The following is an 18,488-nucleotide window of genomic DNA, read 5'->3' as shown; positions in this document are numbered from 1 at the left end:
CAATCATTTCTCCATCCGCTGTTCTTCCGTTGGCGTCTCTCTCGCTCCACGTGCGTTCGTTCATCTTCCTCGCACGCACGTCCCCCTGCCTTGTCTGTCCGTCTCTCTTCATTCTCCTTGTGTTGGGGAGCCCCTTTGTGTCCTTCCTCCCTCCCCCTTCCACCCCCTCCCTCCCTGCCCCCACTCCGGACGCCCTACAGATGGACGTAGTAAATGCCTTTCAAGGCAGCTCAGCACCCCCTCCCCCGACCCTACGCAGACAGGCATCCGTGCTAAGCCAGCAACTGCAGCAGATAAATTCACAGCAGCAGCAGCAGCAACAGCAGCAGCAACAACAACAGCAGCAGCAGCAACAGCAACAAGATGTAATAGCAGCCGCAACCATCAGTGCTTCAGCAGCAGCAGCAGCAACAGCAGCAGCATCAGCAGCGGCAATGAATGCGCCTTCCTCCTGCACCCCTGCGCATGTCGTAGTCAGAATGCCTTTGGCGCCAGCGATGTGTAGCCCTGCCCGGCCGCTCTCTGCAGCTATTTGACCGCTGGCTCTTCCCCTACCCAGCGCAAGCTTGTCCCGTGAGTGAGAGCTCCTCCGCGCGTTGCATGGCGTTTCGTCCGACGGAAAGAGACCCCCCCCTCACCCCCCCCCCCCCACGCCTTCGCTGCCACTACTACCTCCAAGCAAACGGTCCGCACTTAGCGATTCGCTTTTGCAGGGTGGCCAATCCGCCCTCTCGGTCCGCCCTAGAGCCAGGTTTATTTTTTCTCCTCGCACGATCAATTGAATTGCATGCAACCGAGTTGCATCCAACTGTTTAACCCGCGTCATTTAGTTTCGGCCCCTACTGGAGAAATGTGAAAAAGAGCTTTACAGCTCATCGGATTCCTCCAGTATGAATAAATATTCTGATTCTGCTGTTGGTTTAGGGGGGGGGGGGCTCACAACAGCTGAGATAGCGGAGGCGTGGTCTTGTCGAATGGCCAATCAGAGTTGAGTGCTACACGTTCCCACGCCACGCACACATTTGTAAGAGGGGTTTTTGTTTTTTTTAATCAGGAGGTGACATCGTGGCCAAAGGCGATTGGTCATTTAATTGTAAAGGCAAAAGTGCAGCCACTGACATTTCTTGCTCATTGCCACTGCTGGCAGAAGGGGCTTTCGCACGAAAGAGATCCAGAGAGAGATCTTTGACGGTGTCTTTGGTGCACGCTTCCCACGCTGTTGTAAAGCGAAGATAGCCAGGACGGGCAACATCGTCGAAAAGTGCCACACAAATTGACTGCAGGGCCGGCGAGTGCGGCAGAAGAAGAACGTCGCCAAAAACGATAATTTAATTAATCATATTCACGGTGTAAATTGAGAAGAGCCAAAGTTAAAGTCGGAGAGTACCTCCCCCTATTGAAGCATCGATTGGGAGTTGCCCTTTGCGGTGCAGAATTACCCGAAGAACCACGATTGACTTATCGCAAAGTGCCATCCAACCCAAGGCATTTAGCCCGAACTCACACACTGTCGACTGTGCAGTTCAATTGCAGTCACCAGAGGCACGGCACAATGCAAGTCGCCGTGGATATTTTCACCCCGCTGTTGGTAATGGAGATATCTGTCTGCGCATTACCAACGTTGAGGCGAAAATGGACATTCGCCGACACGTAGCTTTGTTCCTGTATCCTTAATAAAACCAAGCGAAACGAACATCGGAGTTCAAACTAATCGCTTGGCGTTGTTGCTCCGTCGGCAGTGGAAGGCAAACAACGAAAAGCCCAACGCGTTCGCCAAAAACACCACGTGGCCTTAAAAGGAAAAAAAAATCGGGCCAATGGCTCTACTTGATGTGCCATGAAGAAGGTCCGTTGGCTGAAACGTTTCTTTTTTTTACTGCCACACAGTGCTATTGACGCACACTTGTTGAATGTCATCATTGGAATTGGCATTGTGGGGCAGCAGCTGTCTCCAAGCGTCCTCCTGCATTGCCCTCGTGCAACAGAAACACGAGGCGAGCCCCTCCTCGTAGTCATCACGACTCGCTGAGCTCCTGACGCCACACAGAAGCACCCGGCCGATGCCACCGTAGGTCACGGCGAGGGCAATTTACTGACCCCCAGCGAGCGACGGTATTGGCGATTGTCGCCCCGAGGTCTCCCCCGATGCGTCTCTCCGTAAGGATCTCTAAGTGCGGACCAGACTTGATTCTCACTTTTTAACCCTTTGATTGCTAACGATGTGCAAAGTGTCCCCTTTATAAATGTGTTCGTTTTTCCCTATTCCTTTATTGACAAGAGGGAGTGAGTGAGTGTATGAAAGAAATAACGACGATGAAAATTTGTTCATCACTGAAGGGAATAGTGACTCAGCTTTTCGGCCGTCACATTGCGAGGGTGAACATTTACCACTGGAAGGTGATCGATCACGACAGCTGGACTGAAACCACGTTTCACACTTATAAGCATTCATCAGCAAGCCCGTCGTTGATTGCTATTCCAAGATACTGTCGTAAACAGACAAAATCGGCCAGCCATTATGCACTGAAAACGTTGCTAACGAATGCTTAAATTATGAAACTGACGCATGCTCCATAACTGCCAATTAAAACATTATTACAATAATGCCTAATATCGGTTTCTGTCCACCCAGAAAAGCCTCACTGAGGCTAATTTCAGGAGGGTTCTGCCATGGGATGCTCGGCCACTTCCTTGTTGAATTGGACGAAACCAAAGTTTTCAGGATAAAAAAAACCCCACGCCTATGAAGGGATAATGCTTACATTCCGACAAAACCCACGTAGGTCAGCATGCTACTTGCTCTACCACCTCACGAAGGCACCCCCGGTGCCCTGTCCCTCTGTTGGATCCAGCGTTATGCATCTCCCACCCACGCCCCTCCAAGGCGTGTTGCGTCAGAAGCCTGATTATTCTTATTATTCGTCTTATTCCCTTTCAGAAAATACACTTTCATAATTTTTTTGTACCGCTATTTAATCTCCTACAGATATAAGTTCTGATTCGTTACACGTTTGACACGCGAGCTTGTTACAGCACAATTCACGTATGCTGCACACAATGCACACCGTTTTTTAATTTCAGATAGTTTTAAAAGTTCCCTTTTGCACTTGCGACGTTTGCAAGCGAACAACTGCGAGAGAGTTCCACGGCCGTTTGTGAAATTGGTTTACACAGGCGGCCACTGCTTTCATGTTTTAATAAGCGATATATCAATTACCGAACTTTATTTAATGTTCAACCAATTGAAATCACTTCAAAGCTTGTCACATTTGCTTTAGCTCGGGGGCACGGATGAGAGTTGACAAGTGTGGTTTGGACGTTTGTTCGTTTTTTTTAAACAGATTTGTATTACTTGACAAATGACATTTTGTAACCACCATAACAATTGGTCAAATTCAAAATCACGTTGCGTGAATTTTTTATAAATTCTCCTTCAGATCCACCGGGCTTTAAATTCAAGTGTGCATTTTGAACCGAAACATTACCCACTGTCACAACCGCAGCTTGGATGTATTTATTGCGCAAATTCTCGGCCCATTCTCATGCTAGTTGATCACATTCTATCTCATTGCCATTGTGTCATGGCCATTACGGACAACACAGCACGTGCATGCAACGCCGGTGGTCTTGAACCCTCGCCTCTCGACAAGCTCCACAGATGTTGAAAAGGAAATCATCGTCTTTATTTTTACCTGACTGCATCATTAACACGACATTGTGCGAGTCTTCAAGAGCGTCTCAGCGTGGTGTTAAGGCATTGCATCCTCGCACAAACATACAAACTAACCCCTCTCTCTCTCTCCATTGCGACTGCTGTTCCACCCCTCTAACATCATTTTCTCCCCTTTTATTCTTACGGCTGTGCAAGTTCCCTGCATCTGGATAAGCAAGACAGCATCCATGACACAGATGTTTTTTCTCCATGCATGGCAGATCAAACAAGAGGGGGAGCTTCAAAAATGTTTTGAAAATTACATCTTAACAACAATAACAACAACAAGAAGAAGAAAACAGTTGAGCTGTGTCAAACTCATTTCATTCGAGACAACCACTGTTGTTGACTTCCCTTACAAAGTGGTACATATTTTATCGACCCACCCTGCCCCCGATGGATGATGGGCTGAGTCAATCCTCAACCAGTATTTGAACTGGCAACCTTCCAAGTGCGAGCCGCTTGCCCTACCGCTGAGGTGCCAGGCCATTATATTTTTAAAAAAACACTGAGATATATTTGTTTCAAAAACATTTTCGAACACCTCTTGTGTATTCACTCCTGGCCATTATAATGTCAATGCTGCAATATGTCCCTTGAATTTGCCTCTTGAAATGCATTTTTCCTGCTTTACTCTTGACATTTAAAACAAAAACACCACCACTTTCTGCCGTAAGTGGTTCACCAGCACCAAGGTTTCATTATTATACTTTGAAAAGAAATGTTTTGCCCTTTCAGGTGTGTTCATTTCAGATGAAAACAATATACATATACATATAAAAATACTTAATATACACGCACGCACACACGATAATATTGTTTAGATGAAGTCAAGTCGAAGTCATGTCCCTGCTCGAATGAACATGGGATGTTTCTCGTCTCTTTTATCGGTGATGGAAATTCCACATTACTATGGCGGGGCTCAGTCTACCCATGGCATATCCCACGTTGGCTTCCCACAGAATGGTTCTCAATCCATCGATGCCGGAGAGATTGTGCCCGAGGCAAAACACCCAATCGGGATGTGATTTGGTAACTTTCACCCAAATGCCACCATTAAGTGTACGTGTTACAGATTATAGATTTCACTCATGATGATTAAAAGTTAAAGCTTGTGGGTGATAAATTATAACCACTTTGCCATCTGCTTTAATCTCCGTTGATCAGTACATTTCAAAGTAAGTCATGAACATCTTCATGAACTGCTCCCTCGCTCAGTCTCGTCATACTACATTTTCAAACTGCATTTGCCCACTTATATCACCCCCCCCCCCCCACACACAATTATATTAATAGTCATGAATATGAATTTAAATGTTGTGAAACTACAAGACATTGCATGTACCGTCAGTCAAGTTCTCCTTTATTCAACCACTCATTCTTTCCACGTTCCATTCACACGTAGCAACAGTGTAGTTACATTATTGACCTTACTTGCTGCAATACAAAGCAAGCCCATTGGTTGACGGTCGTTAATGTCGAGAACAAATGTAAACACAAAATGAAATTAACAGGACTCTTTTTGTATTTTTCATTTTGTCAGTCTATTTATGTCTAAATATTTTCACGAACTATTTGAACCCTACACGGTCGGGATGAGCTGGAACACCAGTGGTGGCTTACGTGACCCCGTATCGCAGCAGACTCGGTGCCGCGGTGATAGAAACGATGGCGGGTTCGTGAAACCACATCTTAAATTCTGTTCACCGTACATCGAAAGTTTACAATTTAAAACAATCGTATTATCTCAAGACGATATTTCATCATCCCCTTTGGCAGGAAATTAATCGAAATGCGAACCACTGCCGACCGCCCACAAAGTGGTCTGTAACTTTGCTCATTTTATTGACTGACGTTTCGGATCATGACCCTTCTTTAGAGCAATCGCGTACCTTCAGTTACCGTAGACAGTACTCGGCGCGACGTATTACCCAATGCAGTTTTAGCTCAAGTAGGAATTGAGAGAATGAACAAATGAAGTAACTAAGTCTAATTTCAAGTCTCGATTTGGAGAGCTTCAGTGCGCAAACCATTCGTCGTTCACAAGGTGATTCAGGATTTAAAGTAAAGCGTGATTGCCCATCGGTTAATTATATTTATCGCCAAAAAAAACGCGATTCGAGTTTTTTTTTATTGAGCAGTTCAGAACAGAGGACTAATTCTCCGCGTGTTCGCAAAGTGCACTGCTCTAACGTTTTACAGTTGCGCATTAAAACGCTCGATTGATTGATTTCTAATAGGCGGTGCAACGAGACACTTGAATGGGCTCGAAAGCCGGACACTTGGGGGAGGTTCCGTGGGAGTTAAAGCGTTGAGGCTCGTCCCGCGGTTAAGGGCAGGCAACAGCGAAAATGACGAAACTCTTCTCAGCCACGGCCAAACACCGAGATCAGTCGGGGTGGAGGAGTGAATTCAACATTCGAGCCGTTGTATGCTGCATTTTTTTTGTTCGTCTACTTTTAATTGCTTTTTCGTCATCATGTCATTATTGTTTTATGCCATTTACGTGTGTGCTTGTTGTGTAACGGGTTAAATAATTGCTAAGAGGGCACTTATATTATTTTTGCAAGTGATACAAAAAAGTTGTTCGCCACTCCTTCCATCCAGTGAGCGTTGGGCTGCGGACATATCCCCATGAGCAGCCGTGAGCCAGTGGTGTACATTCCACATTCCTATGATGGGGGCAGCCAACCGGGAGCTCACAGCGTAGCGATGGTACCTATAATAGATGCTCGGATGTTGATGGGCCGGGCCTCAATGGAACCTCAACGGGGATTCGACCACGTGATCTGATAGCGAGCAGAGCACTCCGACCAAAGCGTTGCAAAGGGGCGGTGAGGGCCCAATGCAAAAAAAGTTGTCATTTTTTGTGTGTGCGTGTTTTTCTTTCATCCTCTGTGTTGTTTGGTTTCTATCACGCAGTTGGTGTTTTTTTTGTTTTTATCGAGAAGGAGAGAGGAGCCTGCTGGTTAGTGAACGGTGTCTGAGGGAGCCAGCTCGTTTTTGTTTTTTGTCCGACACATCATTAGTCTGTCGAGACCGCTGCTAATCCTATTAGAACGCCGTTCGATGTCAACCCAATGGTACATCTGTGATCAGCGCTCCAAATAAGTTTTTTCGGGGGGGTGTTTTTTTCAAATGTGCTCTCCAATGTTTGAGAGATGGTAAAAATGCAACATTCTTGTGCATGGAAATACGTGCAGGGGATGAGTGGCAAAGTTGAGGTCTGCTTGCCACCAGAGAGCTTCACGAGAGTTGTGTGCGACTTTGATATTCTTCCTCCGTTGATGTAGCGCACACTAACTGTGGTGTACTACCGGATCCTTAGTTTGGGTTGCATGGCCGCAGTCGAAACGCAACGTTGCCGTGACGTCAAGGAGTACTTTCGATAAATACTGCGCAATAAATTAATGCAAACGTGTGGGGGGGGGGGTGTGCATTCATAGCTAAAGCAGTATATTTTAACTGCGATTTTAAATTGTAGAAAAACCTGGTGCTCCTGCAAAGAAAAACAAATGGTCTTACGAGCCCCAACAAACGTTGCAAATTACAAATTTTCAAATCTGTTTTCACGCACCAATCATTTATTCTAATCTAAAACAAACAAAAGCTACACATCGTAGTTTAGCCGTCAACGCCACCAAATGCCCTCGAATGGGCCCTGAAGGTCACCTGACCGCTCGTGCGCCCTCCCCCCCCCATTGTTTTTTTGCCCCCATCCCGTGACCTCGAGTGGCGCAACAACCGAAACAAAACCGATTCGACTATTGTCGTAAAAAAAAATTTTATGCGTTAAATCCAATCTTCAAAGGTAGTCAATTTTTGTTTTTTAACGCGTAGACTGCGGGGTGAATGAGGCTTATCTGGAGCACTGTTCATGATTATTGATCATTTCAATCGCTCTACTTGATAACCACAACTAAATGTTGGGTTGTTATTGCACTGACAGATTTGATATATTTTTTTAAAATCCTTAAATAAATTGAATGCACATGTGCAATGTTTATTTAAATGTACATTATTTTACTTTAGGCACAGTGGCGAGATATCCTGCGGTTGGCCTCATCTCCCATTCAAACACCTGGCATGCAGTTCGCTGTCATCAGACATCAGAATATTGACTTATATTGGAGGAATCCGATGAGCTATAAAGCTTTAATTCCAGATCAGAACGTTACAACAACACACAATATAAAACACGACAGGAGTGCAAAGTATAGGAAAGGTAAATTAATTACTTTTAAAAGACCTAAATGAAACTAAACTAAATATATATTGTTTTATTTTACCACGTAAAGCCCACCGAGCTATTAGCTTATTTTTCAGAAGCGACCTGGCCACAATTGATAGCTCAACTACGTGGCTTATCATGTGGAAACGTATAGCAGCAAAACGATTAAAATCATCCAAACGCATGTTTCTAAGGTTAGTGATATCCAACACCCCGTGACGCCATGGGCAAGAGCATGCTGCCATATGATGGGCCCACAACGAGTATTTATCAAAGTCTATTTCCATGTTGAAGGTAGACACCTACCTAACAGAGCACATTATTGGGGCGATGCTATTGTCCCTCGGCCATGTGACCTCCAATACTCGTGACACATTTTCTTGGTTCTTTCGGTAAAGTCACGTAGAAGGGAGATAATAAAATAATAGAAATAAAACATAATAAAATAATATTATTTTATTATCTCCCTTCTACGTGACTTTACCGAAAGAACCAAGAAGATGAATCCCTGCAGTCACGAAAGCTTTAAATCGAAACTCGTGACACAATTCAGCGGTCGTGACACCGTCACAGCAGAGCTCCTAGTCACGCGCGTCGCGACCGCCGATCACGCGCCTCCAAATGAACTTCACCGCGTCTCTCGTTCACCCGAGATAACCCTGGGCCATGCGAGATGTGCATTTATAGATGTAATCACGTGCGCGTTCGTCGCCCTTGCATCCACTCGACCCAATTTTCCCGACTTGAGCTTCAACGCGTGGTTCACGGCGCGCAGTTTCGGCGAGAAATCGATTGCGTTGCATCGACAACTTTTTGCGAGAGATTCGATCGCAGCGTTCCGCTTGAAAGAGACGTCCACATTGGGCCGACGTGTTTACGACCCGCTCTGCAGCGCCTTTCGCGTGGGTACAAGTGGCAATACTTACGCCCACCGATCAACACGAAAGCACTCAGGCAGTTTGGTGTACCCTACGCACATGTAGCCTCATGGACTTTGGTAATTACGTTCAGTGTGGTGCCTTTGTGACCATAACATTCAGATTCATGATGTTGTTCTTTGGTTCACATCATCATCTCCACAAAGGAAGACACTTTATCCCAATGTGCATGTGCAGGCATCTCGGCCAAAACAGGGGGACACTTTATTGAATTATTGATTATCTTTAAATGCAGCGCGAGACTATTTCACATTATTGGACTTCAGTTTACGTTTAATAGTTTTTCCTTGAAACAAAACAAATTAAATATCACACTTTTATTTCATGAAGTGCTCAACAACCTAACATTTTTTTTTACTAATATTTTTTTCCCGTGATTAAGCGTTAGTTTTATTTTTCCAGCAGCCTCTCACAAACAACCTGGACATCATCCAAATGTGGCGCCAGTGTTTAATTCGTTTCCTCGATTGGTTTTGTTTTACATGTGAGTTATTCAGTTCATAATTGAGTTTGTCAAGGGTCATGGCAAGGGGAACGTGAGACTCAAAGGTGAATCCGCGCAAAATGTTTTCATGAAATGAACAAGTGTTAAGCGGGGGCGGTGATTAGTGCAATTGCGGGAGGAATCCAGAAAACGAGATTTTGATTAACAATCACGGCACACATCAGTGGCGGGTGACACCTCAACTGGTTATGGGGGCCTCTCTTCACCAAGCTGCATTGACCAGCGTGGTCAAGTCTGGTCAAGCCAACCCCACATGGGGAGACCGTCTAGCCACAGGTTGACATGACGCTCTCAATTATATATATATTCAAATACCAAGTAACATTTTAATGGAACTAAATAGCTCAAATGAATTTCACGAGAGACTATAATTCAGTTCCGGGGCTAGCTGGCGTGGTGATGAACATCACTGCTGGGGAGACAAAGGCAGCTAGGAATGCTTAGCATTGGTCACACTACTCACGCGTGTGCAGTGCCGCCCTTCAGAGACACTCGCTATCAGCACTTGCCCAAGTAGACCTCTAAAAACAAAGGGGGGATATTAACCATCATAATGATTTTCATTGCGTGTGTGTGTACGTGCATAAATTAGCGCTCCAGATCATACGTTGATTGCATTTTTTTTTACGTCGATATTTTGACTAAGCCAATCGACTCCACAAAGGCGGAACACAATCGCACGCTGATCTCTGCTCGAATTACACCCCGATAATGCCTATTTTTTATTGCAGGTTTCGTTTCCCTGCCAATGTTGCTTTACGCATTGCACACGCTTTACCATTCGCGCCGCCCAAGCGGTTTACGGTTTTCTTCGTTTGTCTCGCGCCGGATTCTTTTGAAACAATTCGGAATGTGCAGATCGCACATTGGTCGCCTCATTTCGCATTCACTGCCGATACCGGAACCCCCACACACTCGAGGGCCCCCGGCATCAGAGTCGATTTAAAGTTAACGAACCATTTGGCACGCACGCAGCCTCTGTTAATAAATGGGACATTTTGGCTTCAAAGCAAGGCTATCCTGTTTACACATTTGTAAGATCGTTTTTTTCTTTTCTTTTAACTTTGTTCTTATTCGATTTCACCCATTTCAGTTCCATTTTTGTGAAACACGAATTATTTCTGGGATTTTTAACAAAACGTTGAGACCTTTTTTGCATTTCAACATTTAAACACACGGTTGTAGGCACGCCCTATTTATTTTCAGAGATTTGTTTAACCACAAATATCATGGTCGTGTACTCATTGTATTAAGTAATGATGCCAGGTGATATTCTTGCGCACAACGGTGATATGTTCAGGAGGTCAAGGCCAATGTCGAGAGGGCTTCAGGAGAGAGTTCTTGTCGTGTTGCTGTTCCTTCTCCGTTTAAAGGGGCGTGGATTAGACGTGGCTTACAATATGATACATCGTTTGGATTGCATCCCCACAACAGAAGCTATGTGTACATAATCATCAGCTCAACACGGTTAGTTACGTGCCTGGAAATCCAAAAACACGTGATCAAAAGGACCTGCTTGGGAGCCTCTCATTGAGTATGCTGCGCGTGTGAAAATAATAGCAGAGTTGCCTGGAGAGACCCCGTACGCATGGGGATAAACCTGAGACCTTTACTTACTCATACGCATTATGCATTGCCGTGGAGTATTTTGCCATAAAACAAACATACGCAGAACTCCGTGTTGTGCCTCCACATATTACTAAAATGTGTTTAGGCAGTCACCCAATTGGCCTATTGTTCGACAGCATTTATTTAAGCGGCAGACTTTCTGCCGATTTTGACCTTGCTGATCTGGAAAGCTGATGGACTCGAAGATTTCTAAAGGGGGTTTTGAGTCTCAAGCACGAGGCAATCTCTTTGTGATACACTCACCCGAGCACCGAATAATTTGAATTCATGGCAAGTACCACAATGCTTGCTCACAAATGGACAGGAATACAAAAATATCGGTGTGTAAATACCGGATTGCCTTTTTGTAAGTCATCGGTGTTCTTTGCTGTCCACGACTCAATCGTGCATTGGGATGTTTCCACCTCCCTTGTCGGCACTGGACTGGTAGAGAACATTTCACATTCCCATGGCAAGCTTCATTGTAAAATTGGATTCCTACAAAGCGAGACTAATTTTACTGACCCCAGAGTATAGATGATGGGCTGAGCAGATCCCCAGTCATTATTTTAACTCATAACCTGATGAAGGGCTCGACCCGATGCTACAGAACCATGCAACCCAAACCGTGGGCCATATAATAAACCACTGTAGTCTGCACTTCATCCATGGAGGGATAGCAAAACTACACAAACTCTCTCCTGAAGCCCGCTCTCTTTTCGTGGCTAGCAGACCTCGACATTGCCATTCGTCGCCTCAAAATATCGCTGCCATACGCAAGAATACGATCGTGCCACCCGGCCGGATTATTTTGGCATTTATTTGGCACTCATAAACGATCAACAACAACAACAACAACCACGCTCAGCAACCGCACGCATATTCTAAGCCCCTACTTTGTTCTTGCCGGTTCGAGCCGACCGGCTGTCGCAATGATACCCCTGCTACTCCGGACAGCGCAGTGCGACCCTCCACAAATCTCTGCGCCTTAGCAGCAGCGGAGGCAGCTTCTGCGACACAGTTTATCCAGAGCACAACACACACCCCACACCCACCCCCCTCACGTTTCTCTCGCTGCGTGGCCTCCGTAAAAGCACAGCTGCTGTTGCTGAACTTTGATTTGAATGGACGACCAGGAGGGTCGCTTTTTGTTTTATTTTTTTACGCAAATATCCCTCCCATCAGACCCGCGCCACCACAGCCCGAGTCTAGCGTGGCGAGGCAACCTGTGATGGTCAGACACCAGAAATTAATGGCAGCTTTCCAAAAATGTTCAGTGGAGAATAAAAGTGGTCAATTTGGTGATAATGGCAAAGATTTGACCTTTTTTTTTCTCCATCAACTGACGGTGAAAATACCTCTACTTCCACGTGAATTGAGCTGCAAATGGTCTCAAACCAATGTATCTTTATATTTGTTTATTTTAAAAACATGTTTGAAATTAACGTTGTAGTCATTTAAATCTGATAAATATTCACCGTCTTAGAATAAATGAAACATTTGTTTGCTTCGAAGTGTCAGAAATTTCAATAATGTCATCAGTTTTAATCACAAGTTTTAATCCCATATTCTTGTTTAGCAAATGGAACACTTTTGCAAGGGTTCGTAGGCTGGAACAGAGCCATCCAGTCCATATATTTAACACAAATACTTTTGACATCAGTTACGAGAACATATATTTTCATGCCAGTGTCAAATTTAACCACCCTTAATAAGTTACACTATTAATACAAATAATGTCGTGAATATTTGCTCATGAGCCACATACTATTAAGATGCCTTTCAAATGGCTGAATATAATTTTACCATTGGCAGAAATGGTGCCATTTGAACCATTAGGGTTCCGTTTTATAACATGAACATGAATACATTATTTTTCATCGATGACCATTTGCAAACGCACCTTCACTCTTCAGCTTGCGACACACGTTATATGCTTAAAACAATACCGAAAGTTTCACCTGCAAATCAATCTACGTAAAAAATTATGACGTTCGGAGATTTCGGAACGAGCGATGAGACGCCTAATTTGTCATCGCAGTGTTAATAGCAAACTAACCTGAAATCGGCAAAATGACAATTGCAAAGGGGAATTGAAATGTCTAGTAAAAAAACAACACAAAATGAGAATTCATTTAGGCACAAAAAAAGCCTATCCCTCGAATTGTGGCCGGAAAATTCCCAGGAGAGATTGAGAATGGCTCTGACTGAAACACTGAGCCGCCAATGACGAGCTCCTGGGTTTAAGTTTGAGCTGCCCACAATTAAACTGGATTCGTAATTCTAATCACTTAATTGTCACCAATGACTGCACTCTGTAAGGAATTCGTTTTTTATTTTAATTCATCCTTGCCTATGCTTTTTTATAAATATGTCACGTGACCCACATACGGTGAAACCGATCTTCACAAAGCACGAAGGATTGCCGTCTGTTGTTTGATGAGAGCGGCTTCTTGAATTGACTCCAGAATTAGTTCTGCAGTGTCATCTTCCAGGACCGTTCGCTAAATTGACAGCACCAAGCACTGTTTGACAGTAAAAAAAGATTTGATCAGTTTTCCCCCCTTTGCAATTGCAGGCAGTGATCCTAACCTCGGGTAAATTATTTTTGATTTTCATCTTCTTTAAATTTGATGAGCGTGTGATGGAATTTCTTAAAATATTCGAACCAACAAAGCACGCGGAACTAATGTCCAATGTTCTTTCTGTCTCTCCCTTTTTTCTTTCTCTATCACTGCAACTACATGGATATGTGCGTATTTGTTTCGCTGTTTGTGTGTATACCTGCGCATGTACATTCATACATACACATATATACGTAAATTTACCCACCAACTAACACCACCACCACATCTCATTCGCACTGTTGGGACTCTTGCACATTCATATTTACAAACATAACCTAAATTTACATACACGCGAATATGTACACGTATTTAAATACGCACATTACATACTTCGACACACACCTCCGCACACACACACACACCGACATCAAATGCTGACGCGTGTGTGCGTGCAACATTCAACACACACGCAACACGAGCACGTGCTTGTGTTTGCCGTCTGCTGCTCTGTCTGCCTCTCGAGTTCTCTGTCTCTCTGTATCCCCCCTCTCTGTTTGTCTTCCTGTCTCTGCTTTTCTCGATCTATCTCCACCCCATCGCTCTCGTCCTCTGTCACTGTGCCTTCTACATCTCTAACCATCTCCATATCCGCCTGTCACCCTCGTTTCTCCGTCTTTCTCTCTCCCCATGACCGTTGTTACTCTCGCCCTCTCTGTCTTTCTCTCTGTCCCACATCCCCGTTGCACTCCCACTGTACCTCATCTCCTAGCCCTCCCCATCTGCCCGCCTTGCCTCTCTGCCTGTTTCTCTGCCCGTCTCTTTGCTTCTCTGCGTCTCCCTGTCTTTCCCTCTCCCTGCCCTCCTCTGCCTCTCTCTCTTTGTCTCTCTGTCTCCGTCACCCACCCCCATTGCCCTCCCCCCTCGACAGCTCCGAGTGGTGGATGCGTTCCGTAGCTCGCTGTACGAGGGCTTCGAAAAACCCGATTCGCGCACCTCCATCCACAACTTCATGAACGACCCCGGCTTCAACATGGACGACTCCCAGACGCAGCTGGCCTCTTTGGGACATGGAGGAGCGGCGTCGGACAGCGGCGCGAGCGACGTGGACATCAAATCCAGGGCCAGTCCCACGGGCAGCAGTAAATCTCACCTCAAGCCTGCCACCGCCACCACCACCACCACCACAGTGACGCCTCTGAATTCCTGCGTCGCTCCGCCGATCGCCGACTCCGCTGCGTCCGAGCCGTGCCTGGCCGTGAACCCCTGCTCCAACCCCTGCCCCAACCCCTACCCGAGCCCCAACCCCAGCCCCAACGCGGCCCTGAAAGCCAACGCGGCGACCGGGAGGTCCAATCTGTCCTCGTCCTCGTCTTCGCCGCCGACCAACCGGAACACGGACAGCGGCGTGGCGCTCACCAACACGTCGCTCTCTTCTGCGCCCGCGAGCCCCCAAAACAGCCTGGAGACGGCGCTTTAGACAGGGAGAGGCGCGGTGGGGGGCAGGGGGGGGCGCTTTTGGATTTTTTTGGGGGGGAGGGGGAGCGGCCGAGGATCGTCAAAGTGTGACAAAAAATTAATCGGAATACGTTACTGGGGGTGTGGCGGTGGCAATCGGGAAGAGCTTCGCTCCATCGCGGCACCGTCGTCATCGCCGTCGTCGTCGTCACCGGCAGGAGGAGATGATGGCCATCGGTATTTCAATCAGAAGAATACGGGGCGGGGGAGGGCGGGGGAGAGGTGTGGGGGGGGATGGAGATGAGCGAGGAATGACCAATTGAAAAATCTCAAGTCAAATATCGGCTTGTTTGCTCTCAAGTCAAGTGTAGGTAGAATTTAGTGCAGTGATCACGACAAGCGGATTTATCGTTTGAGCTAATATTTATTTAGCCGTGCCGCCCATGAGAGCGCTTCTTTAATCAACAAGCAGAAAGAGAATGATTATCCAGGCTCTGTCAATCATTTTTTGTTTCGAGAGATTCAGCATAAGAGAAGGGTGACAACGCATTCGTCGATTTTGTTTAAACCTTTTCTTTCGTAACATTTCATGAACGGTAGTTTATGTTTTAGTAATCACAGATCGGGGATCTGCATCACCATTTTTATTTCTTTGTTTCAGAAAATGATATTTCGTCTCCTGTTTGTATCGTTATTTTTTGCAATTCCACTCGAAGAAAATGTTCGATTTTAACAACAGCAAAAATCTGTTACAGACGTGTGAATTTAATTGGGATCTTATTATCATGGTTGCAATTTAGTACAAATTTTGCTATTAACCTTTTTTGTAGAATCCAGCCTGGCCAATTCCATTGAACGCCGTTTTTATTCGTTTATTGCTGTTGACATTACAATAGCGGTTTGTAGGGGGGGGGGGACGTTATTGTAACCAAAAGCGTACAATTAAATGTGCAAAAAATAATGTATTAGACTTTAAAACAAGTTTAATGTTCAATTTGTTTTTTTATAAGACTGCAAGCACTCTTTAATCATCCATTAATGATTCCTTACCACAACACAAGTAACTATAATAGCTTCCATTACCCAGGTAACACCCAATGTTGAAATGTAAGCGCTTTAATCTATAAGCACGTTTCTTTCCAAGTTTCATAAGTGAAGCGCCTATAATGATTTTTAGTGGCAATAAAATGTTTGTAATGGGGTACATTTAAGGAAAACATTTTTGACTTAGGAAGCCTACCGCATCGATCAAGAATGGCCACGATTATCGCCAAATGCCAATAATGTTGAACTAATTTAAGCTTTCAGTGTTTCCAATTTCTGATTTATTTTTTACGCTCGTATTGATTCAGACTCTGGGTGAATCTATGACCATCACTCGCAGGTCCGCGAACAACAAAATAGCTCGCAATATTACGATAAAAATAATGTTTCAGTAATTTTTAAAGGTACATATATATATAAAGGGGACAATTACCTGGGAGATATGGTCTACAAAGACAGCCTTAACAGACTGTTGGGGCAAGTGCTGTTAGCACCTTTGTGAGGCCTGCACAGTGCAAGAGGGAGTGTGGTCAACACCACATCTGACCGCCTTTGTCTCCCCAGTGCTAATATTGACACACTGCACCAGGTTACCCATTTAAGGCTGAGTCAACCTACGGAAGGCTCAGGACCGGTTCTAATATTCACCACTGTTATTGGTCTTGAGTGGGAATTGAACTTAGGTGGGCGGGTTCGTGGCGCAGTGTACTAACCACTGCACCACATCTCCCCGTGTGTGTGCATGTATACCGATATAGCAACAGTACACACGCACACAGATATAGTTGTGGTGTTTCTGTTTTTACAAAGTCATCAACGATCCATCTATCAGAAAAGTTGGTGCCCGCTGAATTCATTGAACGCAGAACCGCAGCTCTATTCATTACGTACATACGTGCAAACATTCACGTGTCGGCAGAGGCGATGCACATCCGTGGACCCGGAAAGAAAAAAGTGCATCAAAGTGTCAAGAGCAGTGACTCTTTGTGCGTGCGCGTGCTCACGTGACTTTCTGCACAACATGAAGCATCGACGGGAGAGTGGCATTTTGATGGAGTCTTGTTGCCACGAGTGGGGCAAAAAGTGGCCTAGAAATTTGAGATAAAATGTTGTTCGATGTTGCGTCTGATGTTCTGAATCTGAGCCACAATCACGCGCACACGCGTAAGTGGCGGTGGAGATGTGTTTTGATGCAATATTCAATGCACGGCACCCTTTCAACTTTCTCACTCTACACTGCATTTTCCCACAATCCTTAAAATCAATGCGCTTTACTCTGCTACCACATTCAAAGCGTCAAAAGGCACCGATAGATAAGCCTAACATCAGGTTGGTAAAACCTTTAAAAAATATAATGCGTTGAAAATAATATTACGTCCACCTCTTGCGAGTGAGTGAGCGAGCGATTGAACGAGGCGAGGCTTGGACGTGTGTCTAAAATGTGGGTGTGCAAGCACACACGTGTACACACCTGCAGAATATTTATAGATATGTATATGCAGTATGTTATGTATACACACATATATAAGTATACAGGCTTGTATGTGCATGTGTGTTTGCATGTGTGTGCATGCAAACATACAAGGTGCTGTATTTATCGATACATGGATGCAGTATTTACATATACAGACATGTATGTTCGGCATGAAATGGCTACTCGATTAAAATAGAATCCTTTGCATGAGACACATGCGTCAAATTGTGTGCGTAAGAATGTATCCAATTTAAGTCAATCTATCCCAATACTATGGGCTTGCGGAGCAACTGAAACCATACAGGACACTAACAATCACCATACCATACAAGACGAGAGTTAAACCTAAGACAGTAATAATGAGACACGACTTCAACGAATGTCCATTATTCCAGGAAACCCTTACTTGTGTCCTAAGGTTGTTATTTTTTTATTATAAAGAGGGTATCACATTTGATAACAAGCGGCATGGGGCGAGGAGTGAACGATTATGTACTCTTAGGTTTTTTCGGTAAAGTCACGTAGGTAAAAATAAATAATACAAATAATATAAATAAAATAATAAATCACGACGTTTATTTTTATTTCTATTATTATTTTTTATTATTTTTTACCTACGTGACTTTACCGAAAAAACCTATGAGTATGAATACTTGCAGTCACGAAAGCTTCAAATCTAGAATGAACGATTATGTGCCTAATGTATGTCCCATTTACATGTTTGTACATAATCGGAGTTGATTCTGGATTACTGCAGAAGAGAAAATGCCAGCACCAGGCTTCCTTTACTGATTAGTTCCTGCAATGTGGCACTCTCTGCTACAGCAACCGATGATTGCTGTGAATACCTCCCAGTCAACCTTCACTCTATGGGGGGTTGCTCACTCTCCTCTGCTTCCCCCACTGTCTGGAATTCCCCTCCCCCCAGCCGTCTGTCCTGTTGAATCCATGCCA

The 18,488-nt window shown here is 44.8% G+C and overlaps 1 protein-coding gene across 4 annotated transcripts in view; it reads left to right on the top strand.

The window, feature by feature from the left end:
- Positions 1–15,048, top strand: part of LOC144946125 (plasma membrane calcium-transporting ATPase 2-like) — a 182,091-nt gene extending 167,043 nt beyond the window's left edge. The window contains exons 22-23 of one of the 4 annotated variants that reach the window (XM_078874889.1): positions 201–365; positions 14,490–15,048. In XM_078874889.1, coding sequence (XP_078731015.1) covers positions 201–365; positions 14,490–15,038 — 714 coding nt within the window. In that variant the 3' untranslated portion in view covers positions 15,039–15,048. Of the gene's footprint in view, positions 1–200; positions 574–6,634; positions 6,681–14,489 lie in introns of all 4 variants that reach the window. The other 3 variants (XM_078874888.1, XM_078874887.1, XM_078874886.1) reach the window with 3 other exon arrangements.
- Positions 15,049–18,488: the final 3,440 nt, after the last annotated feature.

Source organism: Lampetra fluviatilis, chromosome 40, assembly GCF_964198595.1.
Source record: "Lampetra fluviatilis chromosome 40, kcLamFluv1.1, whole genome shotgun sequence".
NCBI lineage: Eukaryota > Metazoa > Chordata > Hyperoartia > Petromyzontiformes > Petromyzontidae > Lampetra > Lampetra fluviatilis.
This window is presented reverse-complemented; position numbering and strand designations above follow the sequence as displayed.